Source organism: Vicugna pacos, chromosome 17 (genome assembly GCF_048564905.1).
Source record: "Vicugna pacos chromosome 17, VicPac4, whole genome shotgun sequence".
NCBI classification, from domain to species: Eukaryota; Metazoa; Chordata; class Mammalia; order Artiodactyla; family Camelidae; genus Vicugna; species Vicugna pacos.
Window position 1 is genome coordinate 7785891 of NC_133003.1, and position 18733 is coordinate 7804623.

At 37.2% G+C, this 18733-nt stretch overlaps 1 protein-coding gene and 1 pseudogene across 5 annotated transcripts in view; both read left to right on the plus strand.

Annotated features, from left to right (window-relative positions):
- ZCWPW2 (zinc finger CW-type and PWWP domain containing 2) overlaps window positions 1–18733 on the plus strand; it is a 114329-nt gene that overhangs the window by 31997 nt on the left and 63599 nt on the right. For 3 of the 5 annotated variants that reach the window (XM_072940898.1, XM_072940896.1, XM_031672673.2), the window contains 2 exons: window positions 8683–9042; window positions 17021–17180. In XM_072940898.1, coding sequence (XP_072796999.1) covers window positions 8696–9042; window positions 17021–17180 — 507 coding nt within the window. In that variant the 5' untranslated portion in view covers window positions 8683–8695. Of the gene's footprint in view, window positions 1–3377; window positions 3438–8682; window positions 9043–17020; window positions 17181–18733 lie in introns of all 5 variants that reach the window. The other 2 variants (XM_072940900.1, XM_072940899.1) reach the window with 1 other exon arrangement.
- Window positions 7805–8165, plus strand: LOC140686548 (NADH dehydrogenase [ubiquinone] 1 alpha subcomplex subunit 1 pseudogene; annotated as a pseudogene).

Consider the following 18733-nt stretch of genomic DNA (forward strand, 5'->3'; position numbering starts at 1 on the left):
GAATACCTACGTAATCTTGAGCAGAATCTTGGTAGAATTGTGGACAGTGTGAAGGCAGTCTGATGAGGTATCAGGTGGAAATGAGAAACACGGTATCGAACAATGGAGAAAAAGCAATCCTTGTTATGAAGCTGCAAAGAACTTGGCTGAATTGTGCTCATGCCTAGTGTTCTGTGGAAGGGAGAACTGATGAGTAAACAAAGTGGATATTTGGCAGAGAAAATGTCTAAGCAAGATGTTGAAGGTCCAGCTTAGCATCTCTTGACTAAGTGAAGTAAGTTCTCTTGGCTTACAGTAAAATGTGAGAAGAGAGAAAAGACTCAAAGGCAGAACTGTTTCATCAGAAAGGAAGCAGAACTTAAAATACTTGGGAAATTCTCAGCCTATCCATATTGGGTAGAATGAGCTGCTGTTTGGGAAAGACCATGAAAGGTGTGGCCAAATAAGCATATTAAGGAGCTGATCGGCCATTTCAGCTGAAGCTAGGTGGTATTGTTTAAGAGCCTGGAAGAGCGAGGGCAATTCAGAGACCATCAGGGCTGCCACCCCCATCACGCAATGCAAAGAAAGGCATGGAGGACAGAATGATTTCAAAGGAGGGGCCACAGTCACTTGTGGGTCCTTAACACATGCTGCCCAGCCTTGCCTCAAGGCTTCTGCTCCCCACATTCGTGCCAAGATCCTTGACTGCCTCAGGTATGTTCCAGCGGGTTCCTCTGCGGCATCTACCCATCAGCAGACTTTGCTGCCATGCCTGGGTGCTGTCTCTGACCAGGCACAGCCACAACAGCATAGCTACTGCCACCTAGGTTTCCTGGCTTGGGACACAGGCAGAGAATCCCTGCAGGGGCAGAGTCACCACAGAGGATGCCTGCTGAGGCATGGCCCACTGGGGCTGTGGGCCAGGGCTGACCCCAGACCAGTAAAACCCAGGTGAGCCACAGGCACCTGACTCTTACCTGTATGGGCTGCCCAAAGCCACAGAGGCAAGGCCACCTATAGCCTAGGGGCCCAGCCCCTACCTGGCAAAACTGTGGGGCTGGGACCCACCCCAGTGGGCCTAGAAGGGGTCTGCAACCCCCGTAGGCCTGGGGGGCAGAGCGCAGAGCCAAACAAGACTATTATCCAGCTTTAGTGTTTAGACTCGCTCTGGACCTGACGCTCCTTTCTTTCTTCTCCCTGTGGAGGGGGAGTGTCAGGCCTGTGCCTGTCCCACCGTTGTATTTTGGAAACACATAGCAACTTTTGATTTCACAGGTTCACAGTGGGAAGAGAGTTGGCCTCAGGATGAATCCTCCCTTCAGTCTCACTCATATCTAATTTAGGTGATACTTAGACATAACTTTGGATTTTTGAGTTGACGCTGAAAGGAGTTAAGACTTTTGGGAGTTGTTGTGAATGGGATGAATGTATTTTTCATGTGAAAGGAATGTGAATTTTGGGGCCCAGATGGAATGCTGTAGAATGGATATTTGTGTCGGGTCAAATTCATATCGAAACCTAACCCCTAATGTGATGGTATTAGGAGGTGGAGCCTTTGGGTGGTGATTAATTCATAAAGACAGCCTTTATGAACGGGATCAGCATCCTTATAAAAGAGGTTCCAGAGTGGTGGTACTCTTATTATCCCCAGATAATAATAATATCCAGAGTGGTTAACTTTTTTGCCTAGTAAAAAGTGGTAGAGCTGTCTGACTGGAAATTGTCTATAACCATTCATACCTATGGCCTTAAGTGAATGAGTAAATAAACTAATGTACAGCCTGAACTTAACGGCCGTGTAATTTTGAATAGATGTTCAGTGTTTTCTATTTTCCAAAATGTAACTTTTACCTTTTCTTCTGACTTCTCTAGTTTAATATGTTAGCTAAGTTATGAAATAAAAAAATTAGAAACAGAAGTTGAGCAAAGCAAGTGTACTTAGCACAGCTTTGTATTTGTCAATATCTTTACACACTAAAGTGTTGACAACTTAGGCATGATTTTATAGGGACCCCTTCAAATACTCCACCGCTTTCCTTACTCCTCTCTTCTCTCTTTCTCCTCTTCATTTGCACCTTCTGTATGTGACAACAATTTTGAAAACCAGTGTGTTGGAGAAAAGGTAATAGAAATAAAATGAGAATCTGGTTTGAAAAGAGTAAGTATTTTATAATCTGTAGTATAAATTCTATTAGCCTAGATAAACTGTGTCCAATCTAAAATACCAAGAGGTTTAAGTTAGACACAATTGAAAATGAGTATCAGTATTTAAGTAATAATGACATTTTCTTAGTGTTAATTTATCTTCTCAGTGTTATCCACTGTGAGACCCAACTTCCTAAGAAAATCTGAAAACTTTATCTACCATTTCAAAGTAATCTTTTAATCCCCTTAACATTTTATAATAGGCTATCATAATGGATTTTGCTAAGCTTTCCACTGATGTGGTGCCGGTAAACTTAGAGTGCTTTCTGCTTTAGAGCAGACCAGTGATTGCAAGATGGACAGAATCCCAGGCAGTTAAGTGGCAGATAGTCGTCACGTTCTGCTTTCTTTTATGTCTCTTATACTTTAATAATATGTGTTATTAGTATTCTCTTCAAGATGTCATTTCTCTTTAGAAATATTTTAAGTGACTTCATTTTGTGAGGAATAATCTAGATAATATAATCTATAAACCCATTTCGTTAAATGTCTGTAATATAGTGACATTAAATGGAGAACTGAAGGGCCCCTCGTGAAACACTGAGTTGTGGTACCTCCCACCTTTCCAGCAGGAGGCTTCATGTCCCATTCAGGATGTATGACCTGCTCACATAGAGACTGAGTGAGATTTCTAGTGTCAGTTTGCTCTCAAATATCAGTAAGACCTATTTCTCTTATTAAATAATAAATAGAAGTAGAAGATGCTTGAACCAACTTGTAATGGAGAACCTCACCATTTCGAGGACTGTACCCCAACTCCTTATCCTCAGCTTTGTTGTCCACATAGCCTCCCAATACCTGCCTTAGATTTAGAATCTCCCTCATCCCTCTTTACGTTTGGTTTTTGAGTTGGTAGCCCTTCACCCAGTGGCCAGCATTATCTCCCCTTCCTAATACACTGTTTGCATCTCACGTGGGGGCTTGTGGAGGATGGGTGATGGTGTGATGGTGTCCTGGAACATACAACCAGAGGAAAGCCTTGACAAAGATAACCTTAATTTCTTCCATTTCTGATGACCAGATTTACGCTTCAGTCTTGTCAAAGTCACAACAAGACAAAGATGTCTGATATTACTACTACTGTTTTGTATTTTCCTGCAAGTAATTAAAAGTAAAAAAAAAAAACAAAATACAAAGGACATTAGCAAAACAGCTGAATATGAGGCTTCAGACTTTTCTTCTTCCTACAGGTGCACGGAATAAACAGCTACATGCAGATCAGTTCCCTTGGAGAGAAAATACAGAAACAAGTTGAGTGAATTCTACATGTAGGATGACTGAGAAAATACCCACGTTGAAATGAGTAGGAAAAGCATCGATGCCATAACCTCCATAGTAGCTCCTTACATTCAGGAAGGAGCCCCCAGCTGCCAGCCTCTCCCTGAAGAGCAAAGGGGTGGGACCACAGATCTCCTCAACTTTCATGGCTGCTACCCAGGGGACCAGCTTCCAAATCACTCGCTCTGAGAGCCAGTGGGAATCAGCATTTGTGAGGCAGTTTTGCACAGAAGTGCAGGCACTTACCATGGCCATCCCCCTGGGCTCAACACAGAGGAAGCAGGCTAAAACACAAGGTTACCAGTTTCTCCCTGGAAGGGGTTCACCTGCATACTTTCCTCATTGCTGCCCAAGGGTTGCGCTTCTCACCAGCCTGCATCTGGAAGCTGATTGTGTTCCTCGGGGAGCCTGAAAGGGCTTGTGGGCACTTCCATCCCCTTCGCTCCCCTCACTCACTCCAGTGATAAAAGCAAGTGTTCATCTTCTTTCTGGAAAGAGCTGCTCCGTATATCTAGCACCCCCCAACTTTTATGGCTACCACTTGAGGGACTGGCTCCCAAGTCTTAGAGAACCTAAAGGGCTCGAAACTCTCAAGTCCCCATTCACCACAGAATACAAACAGGTGATGTCTAACATATGGGTGACCAGCACAGAGGGAGCAGGCAAAAACACAAGACTCCCCTGTTTCCCCTAGAAGGAATTTGACTGCATACTTTTTCAGCGGCTGCCTAATGGTTCTAATTAGCCTGCATCTGAGAACTAATAGGGCACACAATTAGTAGTCCCATGGGACCCTGAATGACCATGTGGAAATAAATGTTCCATGTCTTCTCCCCCTGGCTTACCCCAGTGAAAAAACCAGGGGAGATAAGTGATTTACGTGCCAGATAATTCAAAATCATTATAAAGCTGCTCACTGAGGTCAGGAGAGCAATGCAGGAGCACTGTGAGAATTTCAACAGGAGGAGGAAATATAAAAATTCTAAAAAGAAATCATATGTTACTAAAAATTCAAAAGAAGTGTTCAACAACAGACTAGATCAAACAGAAGAAAAGATAAATGAATTTGAAGATAGCTCACTGGACTCAAACAATCAGAGGAGCACAAAGAACAAAAAAGAGTGAAGATAGGGAGGGAGATGATACATTCAAAATTCTGAAAGAACTCATGAAAGAAAGAAAACTACCAACCAAGAATACTCTTTCTGGCCAAGTTGTCCTTCAGAATTGAAGGAGGGATAAAGATACTCTGAAACAAACAAAGATAAAGGGGTTCATCTTCACTAAACCTGCCCAACAAGAAATACTAGAAGGAGTTCTTTAATGAAATTGAAATTAAATGCTCTATTACATTCTTAAAAGATTAAGAGGGTAGATGTCATGTTAAGTATTCTTACCACAATGTAATAAAATTAATAAAGTTTAAAAAAAAGATTGAGTATGAATTAACTAAGCATCAACTCAAGAAGAGAAAGGCCAACAAAGAATTCCCAAAGAAAGTAGAAGGAAGGAAAAAATAAAATGCAGCTATTAATATAGATAGAATTGAAAAAAATAAATAAGAAGACTGAACTCAATAATAAAGAAATAAAAATTTAAAAATAAAAATAAAATAAAAATTGTTTAAATTTAAAAATAAAATTTTAAATTTAAAAAAATAAAAAATAAGTAAAAATGAATAAATAAGAAGACTGAAACTCTGGTTGTTTACAAAACTCTGACAAGATAAATGAATTGAAAAAAATGGTATAAACAAATTCAGAGTGAAAGAACATACTGAGAGGTACAGTAGTTACCCTGGAATTCTTTTTTGTGTGTGTATTCTCAAAGAAACTTTTATTGTTTGCAAATTTAAAATTCATTACAAGAAAAATTCTCAGTTTGTTTCATGACAGATTGGAGAAAATAAGCAAATATTCGTATTTGTGCAAATCTTCTAGAGAATGCTTCTACATGATTCATAATGTTCTATCAGTTTTACTAATTTATGGTTTTTTAAACTATTTTTAATTTTTCATTTTTTAGTTATGAGAGATTTCCAGTATAGAGAAAACATGAAATACCTATGTACTCACTGCATGGACTTAGCAGATAGTAACATTTTGTTCTGTTTGCTTCTGGTTGCTTAATTTTTTTGGTTGAAATATAATTGACTTATTAGCTTCAAGTGTACAACATAGTGATTCAATATTTTTATAGATTATACTCCATTTAAAGTTACTATAAAATACTAGCCATATTCCCTGTGCTGTACGTGTACAATCTATCCTTGTCGGTTATTTATTTTATACATAGTAGTTTGTGCCTCTTTAGAATTCTTAAATGTTTGACAAAATTAGAAATTCCTCCCTTAAGCAAACTTACCAATAAAGGAGGATATTCTATATCTCATTTTATGAGACCATTTTAATCTTGATATCAAAACCAGAAAGACAAAAGGGGAAAAATGAAAGTAATAGACGAGTCTCACCTATAAACACGTATATGAACAAATCTTATATAATTATTAATAAACTGAACGCAATAATATATGTTAAAGAAAAAAATCTTATGACATGACCATATAGCGTTTACCCAGAGTGCAAGTGGGTTTATCATTAATAAATTCATTAACACAACTTACCTGATTCACAGATTAAAAAGAAAAATCTTATATTCACCTCAGTATTCAGAAAAGCATTTGATAAAATTCAACACCACTTCATGTTTAACCCCCCTCAAAATACTCTTAGTAAACTGGTAATTGAAGGAAAACTACTTTTTATTATCTTTTAATGGTTTCTACAAAAAACATGCATATATATTTGACTTTATCATCAAATAATAGAATCATTGTCTTTAAAATTAGGGAAAAATAAGTCCACTGTCATGGCTTCCATATTATACGTGTCCTAGCCAGCGTAGTAGAGAAGACAGAAGGATTGGAAATAAAAGAAAAAAAGCTGTTACACACACACACACACACACACACACGATGAAGTTACACCAAATGTGAAGTGAAGTGAAAAACAGTGCCTTGCCCAAGGATGTACAGCTGGTGATTAGCAGAGCCAGGAATTCACATGTAATTTGGCTCCAAAGTCTGGACTCAAGAAATTTCTGCTCTACTGTCTAGTGACCCATAGAGTAGAGAAAAAGACTTCACTTCAACTGCAGTCTAAAATGCAGAGTTATTCCTCATGAATATCCTCACCAATTAAAGAATTAACCAAATTTTAAATATATATATATCATTAGCAAAATTTTATATTTGTCTTCCTTTAGATTTTGTTCTTCCTGTTTTTAAATTTTTCCACTCTTTCAATACAATAAATCGTGCACAGTGAATATTGTTGGTTTTGCAATGTATAGGTTAGTCTCTTTTACGTTTATTTTCTCTGGATACATTCACATGAGTGGGATTAATAGGTCAAAAATTGTGAACTATGCCTATTGGAATACATTGGCAAATTTTTTTCTAAAGCACTTTGTAGTGACCATGCGAAGGTATGTGATAAGTGAGTTTCTAAATATATAATTAACTCAGAATTAAGAACTGCTTCAAATGGCACTTCTACTTGAATAGTAGTGTTCTACTAATTTATTAATATGGTATCTCTAAGTCTTTTTTGAAAAATAGTTTTTGTATTGCAAATTAAGACTGCTAATAATTAGTTTTACTTGTATTTCAGTTATATTAATTATTTTTAGTATGCACATTATTATTCTTGAAGCTAGTAGTTTGGGACTTAATCGTATAATTCTAACTTTTTTATGTGTTTAAAATTTTCATAATAAAAAAGCTCTGGAAAGTTTTTACTCATATCCCTTGAATTAATGGATAAAAGACCCCAAACTATATAAACAAAAGATTCCTTTAATTTTTAACAATAAATTCCAAATTTTCATATGGTTAAATAATTGCTACATTTTATATACATCATATAGCCAGCAGGCAGTACAGTCTCCTGGGTAAGATCACAGAATTTGCAGGGGAGGGAAACCTGTCTGCATTTAAAGCCCAACTCTACCATATACTAGACCTGGAACCTTAAACAAATTACTTTTCTTAGCTTTCCTTTTCCCCCTAAAAGTGGTCATATTAAGGTTGTGAAGACTATGTAAGCCATGTGCATAAGGCACTTAGAATAATGTCTGCCTCATAGCACTGAATGAGATTTCATTTTTATTACGGCAGAAGCATTGGATATCTACCAGCTTTGTACTAATAATAGTACAATAGGTATTACAGTTAACTTCTACTATTCTTCTACTATATCAGACTTTTCTTCTTTTTAATTTTGGAGCATTTGTGACCAGAGTGATTGAGGCTTCTATTTTGTTCTTTTGTTTCTGGATAGGTGGAAACGTAACATGTTCAACGAGTGTAGTCTTTATAGGATAGAGAGGGGGTAGTCAAGGTATTGGGGAGCTTATCGGGAAGGGACCGAAGCCGGGGCACCTTTCAGGGGCCTGGAAAGAAGTGTTTGTTCTTGGTTTCCCAGAGCGATGCGGTTCGAGATTCTCCCAGGGCTTGCCGTCATGGCCGCGTGCTTGTCCATCCTGGGAATGGCCACTGCACACGTCCACAGGTTCAGTAACGGGGCAAGGAAAAAAGGATTGCCCGTTATCCATATCAGAGGAGTTTGATGGAAAGAGATAGATGTATCTCTGGAGTTAATCATTACTATGTGTCAAAGGGTTTGGAGAACATTGATTAACAAGGCACTTTTCCTGATGAAAAATAACTCAGTTATGCTTGTCCTACTCTTGCTAGAAGGTTATGTAGTGTATTGTGTAGCATACAGTGTATTATGTAGTACATAATAAAAATAAAACAGTAGAATCGGAAAAAAAAGATATTGCGGGTTAGGGTATGGCTAGTGGTAGAGTGCACACTTAGCATGCATGAGGTCCTGAGTTCAATCCCCAGTCCCTCCATTAAAAAGATAAACAAATAAACCTAATTATCTCCCCTTTAAACAAATTTTTAAAAATTAAAAAAAAAGAAGGTATCAAAGAGCTATTTCTCAGAATTTGGCTGGAATTTTTTCTCCTTACACTCTCAAATCCTTATTCTTTTTTTGTTTTGCTTTGTTTTAACTGAAGTATAGTCAGTTACAATGTGTCAATTTCTGGTATACAGCACAGTGTCCCAGTCATGCATATACGTACATATATTCATTTTCATATTTTTCAAATGTTTATTCTTTTATTTTCCTCTGATTTATTTTCCAGATTGAATGCATTTATGGAAAAAGAAAAAGAAAAATTAGATAGTAAGATAATAGTAGAAGAGTGTAATACTGCAATGGAGTCCTCTGTGGAAAACAAGAAGTATGTAAACAAAATGTGGGTTCAGTGTGAGAATGAAAGTTGTTTGAAATGGAGATTGTTGTCAAGTGAGGATGCAGCCAGAGTTGACCACAGTGAACCATGGTACTGCTTCATGAACACCGACTCAAGGTATAATAAGTGCTCTGTTTCTGAAGAAGACTTTCCCGAAGAGTCCCAGCTTCATGAGAGTGGATTTAAGATCGTCTATTCACAGCTCCCACTTGGAAGCCTGGTTTTGGTCAAATTACAGAATTGGCCAAGGTAAGGTTTTTGTTGTTGTTTTATAGTAAACTGTTGAGGGATAGTCTTGCTAAGTTTATTAATTTTCAAAACTTCTCAAAGGTAACTTTTTCTCTATTGTTTGTGTGGTTTCTTATTTATTGTTTTCTGATCTCACTGTTCTTTCCCTGATTTCTTTGGGTTTAATTCTTCTTTTTCTGGTTTCTTACATTGGAAACTTAGATAACTGATTCAAATCTTTTTTCCTCCTGATACAGGCAATTAAAGCTATAAATTTTTAAGTACTACTTTAGCTAAGTCCCACAAATTTTCGTATGTTGTATTTTATTACTATTCAGCTTGTGATTTCTTCTTTGGAATGAGTTATTAGAAGTGTGTTTTTAAATCACTAAATATCTGGAGTTTTAAAATACCTTATGGTTATTGATTTCTTATTTAAATGTATTGTAGTCAATTTCATTGAATCTTATTTTATGGCTCAGCATGGCCTATCTTGAAAAAAAAAGTGTATTCTGTAATTGTTCCCTAGGTACCTAAAAGATTTGTTTTTTTTTTCTTTAGATTTTTGTATGTATACTATTGTATAGCTCAATGTTTCCTGCTCAGAGTTGATTTTCCCAAATATGCAGTGTATATTTTCAGCATGAGCTTTCAAGTCTTTTTATTTCAATTAAGTTTTTTTTTAATTGAAGTACAGTCAGTTACAATATGTCAGTTTCTGGTGTACAGCACAATGTCCCAGTCATGCATATATATACATATATTCATTTTCATATTCTTTTTCATTAAAGGTTATTACAAGATATTGGACATAGTTCCCTGTGCTATAGAGAATAAACTTTTTTAAAATCTATTTTTATATATAGTGGCTAACATTTGTAAATCTCAAACTCCCAAGTTTTTTTTTTAATTGTAAGCAGTTTATTCTGTTCATTGCTTTGATTTTATTTTGGGACTCCTGTATTACTTATGGTGGATCTTCTTTGGTTATCTTTGGTACTACTTTTTCTTCAACTGTATTCATCTTTTCATTTTTTAAAATTCAAATATTTTTTCCCCTTCCAGCTTTTATTTTTCTAAAGGAACTACCAATAGAACTCATTTTTTTCTTGTATTCCATTCAGTTTAGTCTTTACTGAAAACTGTAAAATTTCTTTCATGAGTTTTGCCACCTATCTTTTTAAATCTTCCTTTTCTCCCATCATCTTATTTTCATTTATTTTCACCTTTTCTCCATGAAAAATGTAAGATGTTTGCTCTCATGGGGAGACTGATGAGCTTGTTCTAACACACACACGAGAGGCTTCAAGTCATTACCTAGATTTGTGTTCTTACTCTGTCACGTACTGTTGCTGGATAAATTGTGTTCCCCTAAAAGTCGTGCATTACACCTCTGACCTCCGAATGTGACTGTATTTGGAGGAAGGGCTCTTAAAGAGATGATTAAGTTACAGCAAGCCATTAGAGTGGGCCCTAATGTCATCTGACTGGTGTTCTTGTAAGAAGAGGAAATGTTGGGCACACAGAGAAACCCCAAGGATGCCTGTGCACAGAAGAGAGACCATGTGAAGTCGCCAAGAGGGCAGCCATCTGCAAGCCAAGGAGAGGCCACGAGATAAACCAGCTCTGCTAACACATTGATCTTGGACTTCTAGCCTTTAAAACTGTGAGAAAAAATTTTCTGTTATTTAAGCCACCCAATCTGTGGCATTTTCCTGTGGCAGTCTGAGCACACTGGTACACTGATATCTTTTCAGATGTGGAAATCTCTCTGAGATATGCACCTTTTGTTACCGAGAACTCTTGTAGGGGTTAAATGTGAAATGTTCACACATATATACAGATATATATATAATTGACTTATGTGTAATAATTAGGATGGGCATGAGGAGGAACTAGATAGTTATGTAAGGACAAATATTTTTAAAAGACATCAATGTAAACACACATTTTTGAAGTTAGTTATGAAGGTATTTGTAGTCCCCTGTCATTTTTCATATCTCAGATGAACATTTTGGAAGCAGACCATTTGTATTTTCTAATGGAAGTTCTGAAGGTTCAGTTAACTCTACTTCAGGAAATGGATTTGAATCTTTTCATTGTATCTGAAATTTTATGTTAGAAATTTGATTAGGAATTTCTTCTGCAGTTTTGTGCTTGTAACTGCGGGTTAGGATTTGAAATACAAATGAAGAATATTTTAGTCTAGTCCCTAAGTTATTTCTAATCTCTGATTAGGACCATCAGAATGCCCCCAAATACAGCTGTATCTCTGTTCTTGATTACTGGAAAGAACGGAAAGCATTTGGCTACGTGCTCACATGTATTCCTCTTTATGAACTAAGTACAGATGAACACAGACTTAAAATACAGACTAAGAAACTCAAATCCACAGCTGTATGGCTTATCCAGTACCACAAATACATAGAAAGATGCTAACAGAATAAATTTCAGTCATAGAGTATAAGGACAGAATTGATCTACTAAAGAAAAACAGCCAAACATCAGCTCTTAATTAGGAAATGTTAGAGAGGCTGAAATTTCAAGCGAAAAGACCAGTCAGCTGGCTACAGAGACACTTAGTAGTGTCGCATTACCGGGGTCCCTTCTTGTTAGTGCATGGCCTCACACTTAGCTTCGAAGGCTCAGAACCTCAATCTTGTCAACATCTCAGAGGTATTTTTTTCTCGGAAGAATTCACCCTCTCCAATAAAGCTAAAAAGCTAGAGAGGCTTATACAGAATGAAGCAATGCCTGTTTAATCTTTTTGTTTGTTTGTTTGTTTGAACTTTTTTTTACTGAGTTATAGTCATTTTACAATGTTGTGTTAAAATTCCAGTGTAGAGCACAATTTTTCAGTTATACATGAACATACATATATTCATTGCCACATTTTTTTTCACTATGAGCTACCATAAGATCTTGTATATATTTCCCTGCGCTATACAGTATAATCTTGTTTATCTATTCTACATTTTGAAATCCCAGTCTGTCCCTTCCCACTCCTCTCCTCCTTGGCAACCACAAGTCTGTATTCTATGTCTATGAGTCTGTTTCTGTTTTGTATTTATGTTTTTTTTTTTTAGATTCCACATATGAGCAATCTCATATGGTATTTTTCTTTCTCTTTCTGGCTTACTTCACTTAGAATGACGTTCTCCAGGAACATCCATGTAGCTGCAAATGGCGTTATGTTGTCATTTTTTATGGATGAATAGCATTCCATTGTATAAATATACCACAACTTCTTTATCCAGTCATCTGTTGATGGACATTTAGTCTGTTTCCATGTCTTGGCTATTGTAAATATTGCTGCTATGAACATTGGGGGTGCAGGTGTCATTTTGAAGTAGGGTTCCTTCTGGATATATGCTCAGGAGCAGGATTCCTGGTTCATATGGTAAGTCTATTCCTAGTATTTTGAGAAATCTCCATACTGTTTTCCACAGTGGCTGCAGGAAACTGCATTCCCACCAGCAGTGCAGGAGGATTCCCCATTGATCAATTACATTGTATTGAGCTAGAAAGAGCACAGAAATTCAAAGTTAAAATAACAGTGTGTATCCCATGTGCATATCCCATATAGTGTAAGAAAAGGCATTGGTAAGGAGAAACAGGGCTCTATATAGGGCAGCTGCCTTGGGCATGTTTACATAGACATTTTACAAAGATTTCTCATAAATATGAAAGTTAATTTATAGAAAATGTATGCACATTCTAAATACTGTAGTCTGAACAGTTTAGTAATTAAATATGCCTGTAAGTTAATGAGCCAATCCAGTGATACTTTTTAAATATAGTGTATATACTTAAAAATTGAGATTTCTACTAGACCCTTTCAACATTATAAAATTTTATTTAATTACTTCTTACTTGCATTCTTCTGCCTATGGATTTATGTTCTTATAATGCGTGTGTATGTGTGTGAGTGGGAAATTTCCTCTCCCCATCAGCCCCTGCAGTTAGGTATACAGCAAGGAGATTCCTTGGCAAATATAACATGAAGTTAGTGGTAATTCCAACTCATCCATTTTCTTTTCCAGCGATTAGAAATGAGGCCCAAGTAAAATATTTGCTGTCTTCTTAAACATCTAGATCACAATTTGAAAATGAAAGTTATGTACTTCTCATTGGGTATAAATACCTGGCGACAGACACTGTGCTTAAGCTTCACCTTCTACTGAAGGCAATGGCTATCTTATTAAAGATCATATCCACTGGAGAAGGAATGTGTGAGTTTTTTTGCGATATGTTTTCAGTTCCTTTGAAGTTTCTTGTCCTACAAGTGGATTTCAACACCTGGTGTCTATTTGACCGTGACTTTTACATTTTACCTTCCACCACCCACCAGTTTTGAGACTGACCTTACACTGTCCTTGTATTTCTGATCCCCTTCTTTTGGGTGGCCTGCTCTAACTTTTCCTGTCCACCTTTAAGTCCCCAGACAACACTTACAGAATTTCTCCTCAATATGAAAGTGAAAAATCGGGAAGTAGAATGTTCAGTGCACTATCATCTCTGACAGTTTTGGAACTCAAATTGAGGTCAGAGGGAGGGCAAAAAATGGACTTCAACTTCTTTCTTCAATCACAGCAAGTCAGAGATGATGGATGTAGCAGGTAGGGGAAGTAATCACGCTTTCTGCATCTGTTGCCTCCACTCAGCTTTTCCTGCAGTTCGCTACATTCTGTTTTAGCTGAGATGTGTGAATTAGGAGTTAGAATTTCTTTGCACCACCTGAAAATGCCCCAGTTATTTGGACATTTGGTAATACTTTTCATAATTCATATTTAAATCAGCATGCAATATTTTCTTTAATATAATGTTTTTAAATAATGAACAGGAGGTGTTTTTCTTCTGTTGGCTTCTACTTCTTTTTAGGTGTCATCTCTTCTTATTTATATTTAATAGAGTAATGATTTAAATTGAGTACTCTTGGGCCCAATAGGGTTGACTTAAAAAATAGTTGTATCAGAATTTATGTCAGAACAGTAGTGGCTCATCTTATACATAATAACTGCAAAATATTTCATTCTTTAGTGTGTTAAGTGTTAGAAAAACTGTTAGAAAAGACTGTTTTACACCGAATGGAATAGGTGCTACTTATAATTTGGTACTGGTTGGCAGTGAGCCTTTTTTAAATCGCTGTGAGATCCAAACCACCTAGTATTAAACGTGAGCTCCCTACATTTTATAATGAGTTTAAACACATAATAATGTAACAGTCACATTTTCGTTGCTTTTAAAATAGCCATTGATCATGTTGAAGGAACGACTTGTTCCTCGACTTGTGATAAGGTGGGGGGGTCTCCGTTATAGTTACCGCTCAATCTTAGTCATTTATCTGCATGTTGAAGTCTTCTTCTCTTGAGTGGGTTCCTTCAGAAATGTAGGTTTCCACTGTAAGTTTAAAAGATAAACTGCCCCAAGTTTAACTCTTAAGCGCAGCTCAGAGTCGCCAAATAGCAATAAGATGCTGTGACATGAACCTGATAATAACCAGATGGTCTTCATTTAGGTCCTGAATTTTCACTTGACTTTCCATTATCATTTCCAGTTCTTCCAAATATCAGGCTGCTTTGGGTTCCAGATAGTCTGACTCAATTTTTAATTTTCTAGCCCTTCCTTTTCCATGATCCGGGGCTAGCAGTCAGCCAGCCCCCCATGTCTCCTTCCCAGCTCAGTGACCCAGGAGCTACAGGGTGCTGCTCAGCATTCAGAGAGCAGGTGCCTGCTCCATTCCGACACTCCCCCAAGTCACCACCTGCTGACAGCTGTCCTTGGGACTCAACTTCCTGGAATCTGTTTTTTTACATTAATAATAGTAAGCATGAAATATTTCCCTTAGTTTACATTGTTTTATCAATTTATATCTGTAAAGTCTTTTTATGGTTGGTTATGGAAGATACATTTCTATGTTTATGACTTTATAACTGTAATATAACTTTAATATCAAGGATAATTTAGCAGAAGATTAACAAGCTAGAGTCCTCAAATCCAGGCCATTTATAGATTTTGTATCTTTGTGATTTCAGATTCTTTATGACATGATTTACAGCTTCCTTTACATTTTAAAATTATCTAAGCATCTAATTTATCTAGTTTCTAAATAATTATGTAAATGAGGAAAAAACTTTCTATCACTCTTTCTACTTTTCACTTGTACCAGTTAATCTTACTTGATACATGATTGTATTGGTTTGCTAGGGTTGCCACAGACTGAGTGCCTTAAAATAGCAGAAATTTCTTTTCTCACAGTTCTGGGGGCTAAAAGTCTGAGGTAAGGTGTCAGCAGGGTTGACCTCTGAGGTCTCTCCTTGGCCTGTGGGTAGTCTCTCTTTCTGTGCCTTCTCGTGGTCTTCCCTCTGTGTGTGTCTGGGTCCTAATCTTCTCTTTTTATAGGAAAACTAGTCATGTTGGATCAGAGCCCACCTTTTAACTTAGTTACTTCCTTAAAGACCCTCTCTCCAAATACAGTCACATTCTGAGGCACTGGGGCTCGGGACTTCGACATATGACTTTGGACAGGGGTGGGGCTTGGTGGGATGACACAATTCAGACCATAATGATGGCACTTTGCAGTATTGCAATTTGCCAGGAAACGTATGTGCATAAAGCACGTGTTCGTTTGAGCTCTGAAGCAGCACAGCGAGGAGCCAGAGTCACGTTGACACCTGGTTACCCACTCGAGGCTTCCTGTTGGACTGAAGGCAGAGCTGGGGCCTGGATGCTTTATTTTGAACCGCACTATCTTTTTCGCTCTGTTGTGCTGCAAACTGAAGTAGAACTTGACAGTTGCACAGATTTTTGGATGTTTGAGTATATCAGATAGGCATATTTTGGATCGTGGGCTATAAAATTCAGTCAGTTCCCAGGGCCTTGGAGGAGGGCGCCCAGAGAGGGAAAATGCTTAATGTGTAAGAGGTTGCATTTTGGGTGCTTTAAGTGTTTTGGAACTAGACAGAAGTGGTGTTTGCACAACATTGTGAATGTACTGAATGCCACCGAGATGTTCATTTCAAAAATGGTTAATTTCTAGATTGTGGATTTCACCTCAGTAAAGTATTTAAATAAATAAATAATGAAATGCCCCCCAAAATAAAAACTGAAAAAAAAATAAAATTCAGTAAGATTTCTACTGTACATTCCTTAGTTCCAGCTTCCTGGTCTTACTTGCTGCCTTCCCTGCCTGCTTTCTCCTCTGCACAGTAGATCAGAGTCACGAAAGATTGGTAACAGGGCTAAAACTTAGTTGATGTATGTAGTATGTTTTTGCCAAATGGGAAAATGAAACATATCAAGGGATTTGTAGAGGTTTATGTCATGAAAGAACACACCCCTAAAGGATTTATGTTCAGTAAAGGATAAACCTTACTTCCAATACTGAGGATTTTTAGCGATTTGGTCATGGCCAGTGGGGCAGATTGGGTGGGGGTGGGAGGGTGGGGGGCGTTACAGAACTGCTGAGCGCTATTTCAACACTTTCCCCAGAGTCGTGACAATCTCCAGTGTCATCCTAGCCTAACCTACCAGAACCCCTTTGGCGGGCCTGGTTCATGAAACACTGGCTCTCTTCTGCCCTGTCAGAAGCCATGTCCTTGGGTTAACATTTGCATAATTAATCATTCTGACTGGTAAGACTTGATTCGAGCCTGCCATGAATCGGATGAATCCTTTAGTCTCTTATCTTTCCTATTAGCAATGCCTAAATGTCTCTCAGAGACCTTGGAAATCATTCTTTTGTCTTATAATTCTTTCTCCTCATATTTTATGAATATCTTAAGTATGTGACTATTTCAAAGCTTTCTGTATCTACAAAGATACAAATGATTACCTGCATCAATTGAATCTCCTACTTTAAAAAGATGAATATGTTTAAAATTCATGAAAAAGTTTTTAAAATTCAAAGGAGGAAATGTGAAATAAGATTGTGACATATATGTTAATGTCTGCCTTTTTTTAAAACATCAAAATAATTAAAAATATTTTCTTTCAAAAGCTGGCCAGGAATACTTTGCCCTGATCCTTTTAAAGGAAAATACGTGACTCATGACCAGGATGGAAATGTTGAGCAGTATCACGTGGAATTCCTGGGTGACCCCCATTCACGGTCATGGATCCAGGCAGCGTTTGTTGGACATTACAGTATCACATTAGAGGTAGGGGCAATAACATCAACGCCTTTGTTTTTAATTATGGCCATTTGTCTCAGATCCTCAAAGATACATAATTACCTACTTTCATATTTATGTACACAAAATGGTATATATTATTTGTTTAAACTCAAATATTTGTATTTTTAAATTTTATTTTATTGAATTATAGTCAGTTTATAAAGTTGTGTCAATTTCCAGTGTAGAGCACAGTTTTTCAGTTATACATGAACATACATATATTCATTGTCACATTCTTTCTCGCCGTGAGCTACCACAAGATCTTGTGTATATTTCCCTGTGCTATACAGTATAATCTTGTTTATCTATTCTACATATGCCTGTCAGTATCTACAAATTTCGAACTCCCAGTCTGTCCCTTCCAACCCCCCTCCTCCCTCAAATATTTGTATTTTAAAGTAGCTTTTTTTTAAAGGAAGTGTGGACATAAAAATACCCAGAGGATAGTTTTAAATTTTATTTCTCTAATGGCAATATAGTATAAGTCAACTGAAGACTTAATTGCCTTTTGAAACACTTTTAAGATTATCATTTGGTAATTTTTTAATTCTCTTGAGAAGTCTCTAAGTTGTAGCCCTAGCTCACAGGAAAAATTAATTATGGAATACAACCAGATTTTTCAAATTTCAAAGAGAATATTTCATTATACTAACTCCTTCAGTATTTTTGACTCTTTTTAAATTTTAAATCACACACTGCAATTAACAAGTAGGCTGAATTCTCAAGTTGGTGAGAGAAGTGAATTGGGGTTGTTTTCATGATTGGTTTAATTGTTACACATTAATCCAGTTATCTGTGTCTGTATTCTAATACTGAAACTTCATCTGCAAACCATGCTTCCATTAGAAATGTGATTAAAAAATAGATGTCAGAAATGTGAATGCCTCTGAATCAATTTGGATGATTTCTATTTTATAGTGAGAAGTATATATATATATATATATATGAAAATATACAGACAGACGTATTACCTTTAAGGCATGCCATTGAATCCACAGTGTGAGTAAACTGGTGGAAATTTGAGGCACTTTCCGGTGAACTATTACTGTGTCTCTGGCATAAACAGCATCTTTGTTCTATTCAGCCTGAAAGCAGCTGGCAAGGAAGGCTCTTGCAGTAAAAATCTTTAGGTGTGGAATGACATGACTTACATTCGTCTCACGGTAGTTGTGAGCCAGTCACCTTCGTGGGAGGCACCTTCTCTGCTCTGCCACTTTGGATGTGCTCCTGCTGGCAGCCACAGAAGACAGGAAGGCATGTCCTCCCTTCTGTGCCCCTCCCCTTTTCTAAAAGGTAGGGAAGCCGCCTAGCTTCTCGTGAAGCGGACCTCAGAATCTGAAATAGTTGACAGTGTGATAAAGAGCAGGGCATTCTGCAGAAATCCTATTTAAATATGTACAAAAAAATCAAAATGTATTTTTACATCATCTGAACTAGCGTTACTCTCAGGAGTTGAGTTCTGTCGGGATAAATTTGAGTAGTCTGATTGCAGGGAGCCCACCATTCATTCCTGGGACAAGGGAAAAAATCTGATGCCA